This window comes from Eleutherodactylus coqui, chromosome 5 (assembly GCF_035609145.1).
Source record: "Eleutherodactylus coqui strain aEleCoq1 chromosome 5, aEleCoq1.hap1, whole genome shotgun sequence".
In the NCBI taxonomy this organism is placed as follows: Eukaryota; Metazoa; Chordata; class Amphibia; order Anura; family Eleutherodactylidae; genus Eleutherodactylus; species Eleutherodactylus coqui.
Window position 1 is genome coordinate 38979677 of NC_089841.1, and position 12313 is coordinate 38991989.

The 12313-nt window shown below is 40.8% G+C and overlaps 1 protein-coding gene across 1 annotated transcript in view; it reads left to right on the plus strand.

The window, feature by feature from the left end:
* The window catches only part of LOC136628743 (uncharacterized), a 117767-nt gene that overhangs the window by 65217 nt on the left and 40237 nt on the right, over window positions 1–12313 (plus strand). Inside the window, exons 21-24 of the mRNA XM_066604844.1 lie at window positions 2594–2724; window positions 3277–3456; window positions 3539–3662; window positions 10801–11813. Coding sequence (XP_066460941.1) covers window positions 2594–2724; window positions 3277–3456; window positions 3539–3662; window positions 10801–11813 — 1448 coding nt within the window. The remainder of the gene's footprint in view (window positions 1–2593; window positions 2725–3276; window positions 3457–3538; window positions 3663–10800; window positions 11814–12313) is intronic.

Genomic DNA, 12313 nt, shown 5'->3' on the forward strand with positions numbered 1-12313 from the left:
AATGGCCCCCTCATAATAAGATCGCCGGGGTGCTGTCTGAAGGTCCTCAGGGCTGCCATAACTGTTTGCCTATTAAAGCTAGAATTCTACTGCAAAACCCCCGAAACAGCTGTCTGTGTATGAATTCTGGCTTGGTTTTCAATTTTCAATCTTTGTTAGGACCGGTATAAAGGGTCAAACCAATAGGTGGCGCTGCAGAAGTATTGTTCCGTCTTTCTTATTTGCATATTACCCAGAGGAGCAAGCATGGTCTTATAAGTCTCCTCACTCACCTACTAGGTGCTGTCCACATGGAGAGAGCATAGCCTTACGGATTTGCCTGTGACATATCTTTAACCCCTTAAGGACATGGCCTATTTTGGGCTTAAGGATGCAACGATTTTTGGCGGATTTTTATCTCCATTTTTCAAAAGTCATAACTTTTTTATTTTTCCGACGACGCTGCCGTATAAGGGCTTGTTTTTTGCGTGGTGAACTGTAGTTTTTATCGGGGCCATTTTTGGGTAAATGGACTATATTGTAAAGCTTTTATTATTATTTTTTTAAATTATAACAGGTAGAGAAAACATCAATTCTGCCATATGTTTTTTGTTGTTTTTTCTTTTTTTACAGCGTTAAACATGCAGCATAAATGACACAGTATCTTTTTTCTGCGGGTCGGTACGATTACAACAATGGCAAAATTCTTACATTTTTTCAGGTTTTTCCACTTTTCTGCAATAAAAACCGTTTTTTTTTGTTTAAATCTTTTTTTTTTTTCTAAATCGCTGCATTCAAAGTCCTGTAACTTTTTTATTTTTCAATAAGGGCTTGTTTGTTTTCTGCAAGACGAGTTGTAGTTTTTCTTGGTACCATTTTAAGGTAAATACAGCTTTTTTGATCACTTTTACTGAGTTTTTAGGGAGGCAAAATGCTAAAAATTAGCATTTTGCCTCAGTTTTTTACCTTTCTTAAAGCTTTTTTCCGTGCAGAATAAAAAGCATGTGCAACTTATTGTACACGTCATTATGGATGCGACAAAACCAAATATGTGGGATTTTAATTTATTTTTTTTTCCTTTTTTATGCTAAAATGAGAAAAAGCACAAAAAAGTTGTTTTTTTAAATTCTTTTTTTACATTTTTCTTTTTTGTACATTTTTATTGTCTATTTTTTTACACAATTTGTGTCCCTCTGGGGGACTTACAGCACAGCACTGATGATCGGTGTTATAAGGCATTGCAGGACTACTGTCCTGCAATGCCTTATCGCTTATTACAGCGATCCCAGGCACTGGCAATACAGGACGCCAGTATCTGGCATTCTGTTGCCATGGCAACCAGCTGGGCTCTCTGCGATTATATCACGAGAGCCATCTGAAGTCACAGAGGGAGCATGCTCCCTCTGTGAACCCTTCCCATGCCGCAATCTACATAGATCGCGGCAGGGAAGGGGTGAACAGCGGGGGACGCATCTCTGATGCAACCCCACGGTTGCAGCGGGAGGCCGGCTATCACAGACAGCTGGCTCCCGCTGCCGGATAGCACGAGATCTTTTACGATCTCGTGCTCTCTCTAGGATGTACGTTTACGCCTTGTTGTGGGAAGGGGTTAATAGGTTTAATGTCTTATAAATATTGAAAGTTAAAAAAAAGCCTTTCCAAGTCACCGCATATCAATTTGAATTTTTAACATTTTTTTGTATTACTGCATCCGTAATGGTCCAGTTTATTAAAATATCACATTATTAACCCCACATGATTAACTCTGTCACAACAAAAAAATACACTACCGCAAAAGTTTGATTAAAGCTAAACTTATGAGCTAGAAGTAGATAACACACAGAGTTCAGGGATGTAACTGTTATAGTTACCTACCCCGTTGTTTCCCCAGTGTTACTGCTGGAAGCTGCCACTTAACGCATTGAGTGTAGCTCTAAGTAGTCGCCCATCCTAATTTTAAAATGGGTGGACTAGTTAACAGCAGTGGCTACCAGTGTTCACATCAAGGGAACAATGGGGAAGGTGAGTATAACACTTACATCCCTGGACTCGGCGGGTCACCTACTTTAAGCACACTAGCTTAGCTCATAGGGCTAAAAGTAGGTGACCGTCTCTTTAAGTATTCTCCTTTGTGAGAATAAATCCCATGTTTAATGTAATCTTTTAAACTGACTAAATGGATATTGGAATGCCTCACAGTAAAATGTAAAACTCAATGATTTGTATTGAAAAAGTCAACAAATTCCAACAGGATTTCTCCATTTCTCTTCCATATTAATGAGGTTGTCTATGTATCTCCGGTAACAGTAAAATATTATCTCTCCATTTACGTGTATTATGTATATACATTTCTTCAAAATGACCTACATAACAGTTTGAAAAACTCAGGGCAAATCACGTGCCCATTGCGGTTCCCTGAGTTTGCTTATAAAGTTTATTCTGAAAAGAAAAGTCATTATCAGTCAAAATAAAACCAATTCCTTCCAATATAAATGGTTTTTGATGCCAAAAAATGTTCCAGTGATCTAATACCATTATTAATTTTATTACATGGGATTTTGTCTGTTTTTTTTCCATTGTCTTATTTCTTTTAATTAAGGTTTCTACAATATAGGATCTTCAGTTGATATCTTCTATATGAGAATTTTCCTGATTGGCCCATCAAGGATGGAGAAGGGCAGGAACAAGATGGCAAAGAGTGTATTAAATCTCACCCTAGAGATAATCTTCCAGCTTACTGGAGAGGTGAGAAATGTTGATGATGTCACATTACATCATTCTTATTCATGGTAATAACAGATGATGTCACTTGAGAGGGGAGAGATTGTGATGATGTCACATTACACTATTCATTTCTGTGGTAATAACAGATGATATGACGGGAGAGGTGATGCACTAGAGATAATCTTCCAGTTTACTAGAGAGGTGAGAGATTGTGATGATGTGACATGACATCATTCTTATCTAGGGTAATAACAGATGATGTCACTGGAGGGAGAGAGATTCTGATGATGACACATTACATCATTCTTATCTATGCTAATAACAGGTGATGTCACTGGAGAGATGATGTGATGTGACATCATCGGATGATATGATAGAGAGGGGAGATAATTTGATGATGTCACAATGTATCATTCTTATCTATGGTAATAGATGATGTCATTGGAGAGGGAAGAGATTCTGATGATGTCCCATCACATTGTTATCTATGATAATTACAGATGATATGACTGGAGAGGTGATGGACTCTGGAAATGCCTGTAGTGATATTTATTACTGTCTACTCATATACAGGATTACACAGTAGTGAAGAAGACCTCTAGTGATGGCTGTCGGGCCCCTGTGTGTGATGGATGGGGAAGACCCCAGAGCCCAATCACGAGGCCCCCACCTCACCCCCTGATACATGAGGACATCAATGTACAGAGGATTCTAGAACTCACCAACAAGATGATTGAGCTGCTGACTGGAGAGGTGATGCTGCAGGGAATGCTGGGACATTATACAGTAACAGCACTGGAGGCTTCTGGGTAATGACTGTATATTGTGTTGTCAGGTTCTTATAAGGTGTCAGGATGTCGCTGTCTATTTCTCGATGGAGGAGTGGGAGTATTTAGAAGGACACAAGGATCTGTACAAGGAGGCCATGATGGAGGACCACCAGCCACTTGCATCACCAGGTAATAGACAGGACTAAATACACAGGTACATTAACCCTTTGAAAGGGGTTGTCCCGCGCCGAAACAGGTTTTTTTTTTTTTCAATAGGCCCCCCGTTCGGCGCGAGACAAACCCAATGCATGTGTTAAAAAAAAAAACGTTTAGTACTTACCCGAATCCCCGCGCTGCGGCGACTTCTTCCTTACCTTAGCAAGATGGCCGCCGGGATCTTCACCCACGATGCACCGCGGGTCTTCTACCATGGTGCACCGTGGGCTCTGTGCGGTCCATTGCCGATTCCAGCCTCCTGATTGGCTGGAATCGGCACACGTGACGGGGCGGAGCTACGATGACGACGCGGTGAGAAGCTCTCCGGCACGAGCGGCCCCATTCACCAGGGAGAAGACCGGACTGCGCAAGCGCGTCTAATCGGGCGATTAGACGCTGAAATTAGACGGCACCATGGAGACGGGGACGCCAGCAACGGAACAGGTAAGTGAATAACTTCTGTATGGCTCATAATTAATGCACGATGTACATTACAAAGTGCATTAATATGGCCATACAGAAGTGTATAACCCCACTTGCTTTCGCGGGACAACCCCTTTAAGGCTGAGACTATGCTTGCATTTAGGACTGCTGGGATTTGTTTGATTTTGTGTCAGATTTAAAGTCCAAGAACTATTTTTTCCAACAATGTATAAATATGAGGTTTGTATTTTTGCAGGGTGAGTTTACTTTATGAATGACACCATTTTGGGGTCCATATAACGTTTGCATTAACTACTTTTTTGCAGGCTTTTGGGGGAAAAAAACAACAATTCTATTGTTTTTTGCTGTATAATTTTATTTTGTTTATCATGCTGCATAAATATGTTCTCAACTTTATTCTATGTGTGGGGACAGTTATAGCATCACTGGCATCACTATGTTAGGGCTGTAAAGGAAGAGTAGAGGGGAGTAGTACTAGAACTGCAGGAGATTACCATAGTAAGTAACATTTAGGACTCATTCGCATTCGCATTGGAGGTTCCGTTAGGAGCCTTTGTCACTGATTTTCACGAAAAAAACTAGAACAAAATAGCACAGCATGGTGCGCTTTTTCATCCCTTTAAATCCAACAATATGCCAGTCGGCTGGAGACCAAACCGATTCCAATAAAATCACTGGAGTCCATTGAGTGTCATTCGGTTCTGCCATATGACAAGTCTGTTAAATTAATATAAGACTGGGCTTTATTTTTATATATCACATTAATTAATTAATTCCATTAAAACCCTAAGCGTGTATGCCATCGGGACCCATCAATTTGTTTATTTTAATCTTTCTAAGGGGGCTCTGCATTTCTCCCTAGGTTATACTGGTGCCTTTTAAGATGAGAGTTTACTTTATCACTTTTCATCTCATCTGACATCTCATTTACCGTATATACTCGAGTATTAGCCGACCCGAGTATAGGCAGAGTCAATAAGTTTTACCACAAAAAACTGGTAAAACTTAGTGACTCGAGTGTAAGCCTAGCTATACTAGAGTATATACTGGGTAAAAAAAAACAAACCTCCATACTCACCTCCCATCCGGCGTCTGTATGGCAAGCTGCTTTAGAATTCTCCCCGCTGTCATCTCCCTGCTCGGCTTTCAAATTCCCCGCCATCAGCGCTGTGTAAGTAAGCGCTGTGATTGGATCGAGAGCCAGTCATTCACTGATTGGCTGTGAATGATCGAGCGCCTGCTGTGATTGGTGGCGCTCGATCCAATCACAGCATTGATGGCGGGGGATGGAAAAGCCGAGCAGAGAGGACGGTGTGGGAGGACAGCCGGGAGAATTCAAGTAGCTTGCCGCATCTCAGCTGGGAACACAGGAATTCAAGCATTTTGCCGCACCACCACCGAGGACACAGACGTCGGCTGGGAGGGTTTTTTTATTAACCCTTCCCTGACTTGAGTATAAGCCAAGGGGGGCTTTTTCAGCACAAAAATAGGTGCTGAAAAACTAGGCTTATACTCGAGTATATATGGTAATTAATTTTATGGATGATGCATGATATTTCTACTAAATTATCCAATGAGACATGTGATAGCCAGTCTATCAACTGTTGTAAAGCAAAGCTTTCTCCTTGCCTCTTAGCAAGGCACTGCACAGTTCATAATATCTTACGTTCCTTAAGGAATTCAAGCCATCTTCAACTACACTGGCAACACATGGATACTGTGTGTGTGTGCATTGTACATGTCCATTACGTCAAGATTTAGGATTGTTTTTAAGCATCAGCCTTTGCTAGGTGTAAGATAGGGGCTTATATGTTGAATATCTCTTAATATCTGTTCATGGATTAAAGGTATACGTTCAGAAATATTCCTTTCATAAAACGCTTGTATTTTGTTATTTTATGGACTTGTGCAAATTAAGAAACATTTCAAGTTTTCCCCCATCATTCCGCACTCAGTGCCCCATAATGACAAAGTGACAACAGAATGTTAGAAATAGCTGTACACTTGCATTGATATAAGTATTCACACACTACTCAGTACTTAGTTGAAACTTCTTTGGTAGCGATTCCAGCCTCCAGTCCTCTTGGGTATGATGCCACAAGGTATACACACACCTAGATTTGGGGATTTTTGGCCATTCTTCCCTGCAAACCCTCTCAAGCTCTGACAGGTTGGTTGGGGGCCGTCTATGGACAGCCATTTTCAGGTCTCTCCAGAGATGTTTGATTGAGTTGAAGTCAGGGCTCTAGCTGGGCCACTCAAAGACACTCAGGGTTGTCCCTAAGCCCCTCCTGTGTTGTCTTGGTTGTGTGCTCAAGGTCATTGTCATGTTGGAAGGGGAACCTTCTGTTCAGTCTGAGGTACCCTGCACTCTTGATAAGGTTTTCGTTATCTCTGTACTTTGTTACATTCAGCTTTCCATCAACCCTGACCGGTCTACCTATCCCCCAGCATGGTGCTTCTACCACCAGGCTTCACTATAGGGATGGAATTAGTCAGATGATGGAATGGATACAAATCGACTGCTGCAGCTAATCAGAGACCACACCACCAGGGCTGGCATCCTGCCTCTTGGCAGGCGAATGGCATGTGATCACTGTGGCCTCTGATTTGTTGTAGCTGTCAGGTGGTATCTATTCCTAATCGAGGACCAGAAGAGCTACAGGGCTGCAGCGCTGGATTGCCAGGGGAGAGGCTCTCACCACTGTTCTTAGCAATTTTTTAAAGGTTTTATTTTTGCTATTTAAAAATTAACAACAGGCGACAATAAACAGGAACCTACTACAGTGGCACAGCCCAAGTCAATGGCTGCATGCAAATGTTGTAAACACTAGTACAATGTAACAGAATGATGAAGCAGCATTGTGAAAGTGGTCATTGCCTGAATTAAGAAACACATTAAGGCCCATTTAGACAGGAATGTTGGAGCTCGTATCGCTGGCTAACATGCTGCATAAACGATGGATGATTTGCTGAATGCTGATCGTTCAGTGTAGATAGCAGCCGTTCAGTAATGAACAGCCGCTACGTGAAGTCAATAGAGAGGGGCGGGGGAGAGCGAGGGGAGAAATCTCCTGCAGCCACCCCACCCCCCTGCTGGTTGCTCCCGTGCAACAGCCCAGGGTCAAATGTATCCGAGGTCGAGTGTCGGGCAGTATTTGCCTGACATTCATCCGGTCTAAATGGGCCTTTAGTCTGGCTCCATCCCCTAGGTTAAACATCTCATTAGTAAATTCCCGCATATGGAACCTGGAGTGTCCAGCCTGTTGGGCCAATTTTATGCAAACTGCTGTGGGCGCTTACGGTTCATATGGAGGATATTTTTGAATAGAATACAGGAATTCACTAGTTTAAGCCAATGGTTTAAAAATGTGAGAATAGAAGGTTTCCATGGCATAATGATTTTCTGAGCACAGAAGAACAGGAAGCCCTGGGAAAGTGCTTGTATTTATGAATAAGAAAACTGCTGACCAGAAAGCTGATACTTTGCCACATTGCCAATCTGTATGAATAAGGGAACTTTGTTCAGTTTTCCATCGGAAACATATAGTAGATATAAAAATTCTATACACCCATGTCAGATTGCCAGGTTTTTGTTGTGTTAAAAAAAGACAACAAATATGAATAATTTCAGATTTATTTTTTATCATCAATGCGACCCATTATCTATACAATTCCATATGCATACATCTTCTGTACATCAATGTCCTCATGTATCGGGGTGAGGTGGGGGCCCCGTGATTGGACTCGGGTCTCCCTCATACATCAAACACATGGGCCTTGACAGCCATAACTAGAGGTCTTCTTCACTACTGTGTAATCCTGTATATGGGTAGATAGTAATACATATCATTACAGACATTTCCAGAGTCCATTAGCTCTCCGGTGACATAATCTGTTATTACCACAGATGATAATGATATAAGGTGACATCATCAGAATCTCTCCCCTCCCCAGTGACATCATCTGTTATTACCATAGATAAGAATGATGTAACATGACATCATCAGAATCTCACACCTCTCCAGTGACATCATCTGTTTTCACCAGAGATAAGAATGATGTGATGTGACATCATCAGCATCTATACCCTCTCTAGTCATATCATCTCTTTCTGTACCCTATGACTTTAGGATAGCATAAAGTTTTTTTGGGTAGGTATCTATCAGCATTGCACATCTTGACTTGGCAATCTTTGCCCACCCTTCTTTGCAAAAGTACTCTAAATCTGTCAGATTGTGAGGGCATCTCGTGCGTAACGTCTTCTTCAGGTCAACACATGGTTTTTTAATGGGCTCTGGCTGAGCCATTTAAAAACCTTGATCTTTTAGCGAAGCCATTCATTTGTTGATTTAGAGGTAACCTTTGGGTCTTTGTCAAGCTGAAAGGTGGAATTTATCTTCAGCTAAAAAGCCTTAAGGTTTGGTGCCCAAATGGACTGATATTTGGAATTCTTCATAATAACCTCCATCTTGACTAAAGCCCCATTTGCAGCAGCAGGACAACTGCCCCAAAGCATAATGCTGCCTCTACTATCTTCACTGCGGGTGTGATCTTCTTTGCGCCAAACATACCTTTTGGAATTATGGCCAGAAAGTTTAACATTGGTCTCATGAGACCTTAACGTGTTCTCCCACACTATTTTGGCAGACTTGATGTAGATTTTAGCAAAACATAGCTGAGCTTTGATGTTTTTCTTTGTTAAAAAAGGCTTCTGTCTTGCCACACTACCCCACAGACCAGACATACGAAGGACACAGGATATGGTTGTACTTAAGGACCTGTAAAGTGAAACTATTAATCCTTATGCTCTAGGTTAAGCTGATGATAATGTTTAACATCTATGGTGACCTGAACACCAGGGTATCTAAATTGGGATACATATGGAAGGGTGATTAGAAGGAAAAATAGGGTGCACACAGACACATTACAGATAGAGAGAGAAAGATGGATTTAATCTAATTGACTATCAACCGAGAAAAGTAGCTGAATTGGTCCATTATAGACTTTTATCACCTATCCACCTATGGGGGGGTCTCAATAATGCGGATACAAATCCCAAGGATGGGGGTTCCATGTTCCGCTCTCTGCTTCATTGCGGGCCCATTGAACCCTACAGAATGAGGAGGAGCTCGAGAGGAACGGCGGTCGCACATGTGCGGTGCCACTCCATTCTTCTTCTATGGGACTGCCAGAGATAGCCGATCACTTATATTTGGTTATTTCCATCAGCTGCATTGAAATGAATGGAGCAGCTTCATGCATGCTTGGCCGCTGTTCCATTCAATCTCTATGTCAAGACTGTCTGGTTCCGATGAATCAGAAAGAGGATAACAGCATCAAGCCTATTGGTAAGAACTTTTGCTAGAATTTTGATATTAGAATCGAGTAACGAAATTGGGCGATAGGAGTTTGGAAGACTATGGTCCTTCCCTGTCTTCAGGAGAGCCATTACCAGTGTCTCACGCATAGAAGGTAGGAGTACTCTATTTTTAAATGCCTCTATATAGACGTCGAAGAGGAAAGGGGTAAGTATTTCAGTATGTAGTGTAGAAGGGCCTGTAGGGGGCTATAGACAGACATTCTTGTACTAGAAATGAGAGAGAACACCTGTGGGTATGGCAGGAAGTAAGATAAAAGCATCCGTTCCTGCCACACGTAAGTGTAAGTTGGCTGAAAGTCAAAAAGAGAAGCTATGGTAGCAGCATCAGGAACTGGGATCCGGTGCGGACCAGACTGGGTCTGTCACAGGGTCTGAGAGAGGAGGACGCCCTCAAGACACCTTGGGTGGGGAATAGTACCTAGGACCGCGTGGGTTGTGAACCCTGACATCATTGTATGTTCCAATACATGTTGGTTGTGCATTAAATAAAAGCTGGTGGAAGCCAGCAATTAAAATAATTTGGTGGTCCTGAGGCTTTATCATATGGTACCAACCATCCTGAATGGAGAAGATGGCAATCTCCATAAGTGAGTACCACCAGGTTGCCACAGTAGATTATATCAGTTATTTATTAATCCATCCTTTAAATACCTTTTTTATCTATTTTGGATTGATGCATTATGTATCACATGGCAACACAATGATGGGGATGGATGCTCATTGTTTTTCAAAGTGTGCTGATTAGATTAAGTGTGTTCCATTTTTGTCATCCATCATAAATACTGACGCATCCCTCTGCCAGAGGATGTAGTGATGACAAATTCGATGAGTTCAAGAGGGGCCTGGACACCTTTCTTGAGCGATACAATATTTTATATTATAATCATTTAATAAAAGGTTGTTAATCAAGGTATTATTCCGATTGCCAGATTGGAGTAAGGAAGGAATTTTTTTCCCTTAAATGGGGGAAATTGGCTTCTACCCTTATTGTTCTTTTTATTTTGCCTTCCTCTGGATTAACATTGGGTTGTAATGGGCTGAACTGGAATGATATTACTTTTTTCAGCCTTTCATACTATGTTATCTTTTGGGATTTATCTCTTTGTAAAAGTAGGTATTGTCTCTATGAGTCATTAGTGTACATTTTTTGCCTTTGCCATCCCATCATAGTCTTTTATTAATTGAATTTTACTGCATGACTTGTAACTTGTATGGAAAAGTATAAAATCTCATATTCAAAGTTATATTATTCAAAAGTAGTAAAATCTGTTTTATTCTTTGCAGATGACTATACCGGGAGCTCAGAGGAACAATTTATATCTTTAGAAGTTAAAACAGAGGATTGTGATATCGCACAAGATACATATGAGGAACTGGCCATTTTTCCAGATATTCCTTCATCCCTTCACACCAAATATCCAGCATTTGATCCTTTTATACAGGACCCTTCTGATTCATTACAGAGTAATAAGCGGAAGAAAAGTCACAGAAGGGGAGAACATCAAGGAAGTCATACAGCAGAGAAGTTGTATTCATGTAAAGAATGTGGGAAATGTTTTACTAAGAAATCAGCTTTTGCTAAACATCAGAGAAGTCACACAGGAGAGAAGAGATTTTCATGTTCAGAATGTGGTAAATTTTTTACTAGAAAATCAGATCTTGTTGAACATCAAAGAGCTCACACAGGAGAGAAGCCATTTGCATGTTCAGAATGTGAGAAATGTTTCTTAAGGAAAGCACATCTTGTTGAACATCAAAGAGCTCACACAGGAGAGAAGCCATTTTTATGTTCAGAATGTGGGAAATGTTTCACTCTCAAATCAAATTTTGTTAAACATCAGCGACTTCACACAGGAGAGATGCCATTTTCTTGTGTACATTGTGGAAAATTTTTTAATATCAAATCAGATCTTGTTAAACATGAGAGAACTCACACAGGAGAGAAGCCATTTTCATGTCCAGAATGTGGGAAATGCTTTGCAATGAAACGACGTCTTATTGGACATCAGAGAATCCACACAGGGGAGAAACCATACTCATGTTCAATATGTGATAAAGGTTTTTCTGAGAAAACAAGCCTTAATCGACATCAAAAGTGTCACATAGGGGCAAAAACATTTTCATGTCCAGAATGTGGGAAATGTTTCTCTCAGAAACGATATCTTGTTGTACATGAAAGAAGTCACACAGGAAGAAAAGCATTTCCATGTCCAGAATGCGGTAAACGTTTCTCTCAGAAATCATATCTTGTGGTGCATCAGAGAATTCACATGGGAGAGAAGCCATTTTTGTGTACTGTTTGACAAAAGCATTTTACCTAAACCTCAGCTGTAATTGTACATAATAGAACTCGCAAAGAAAAATAGCATTTTTTTAAAAATACGAGTTAAAGTCAAAGTACAGTTACAGGAGAAAGGGACTGTAATTTCTGATTCACAATAGTTTTATTGGATTTTTCTTTGAAATAAAAAATGCAATAATGACCTGAATGGTCAAAAAGCATAACTGGAAATTATAGGAACAGCGCCCCAGACTCAGAGGGACAGATGGAATTGGAATATGTTATGGTAAACTCACCTGGTGTGTATGCACACCAACAGAGTATCCAAACACTAAAAAGCCAAAAATGTGTATATAGAGAAAGGAACTAAATCTTCTCTGTCCAGAAGGGACATCCAGTAAAGGAGAGCTCCAATAGTCTACACCAGGACCAGTATCAATACAAGGGGGGGAAAAAGGCAAAAAAGGAACCAGTTCTCAGACAACAAGGCCAGAAGGCTAAATAATAACTGCATAA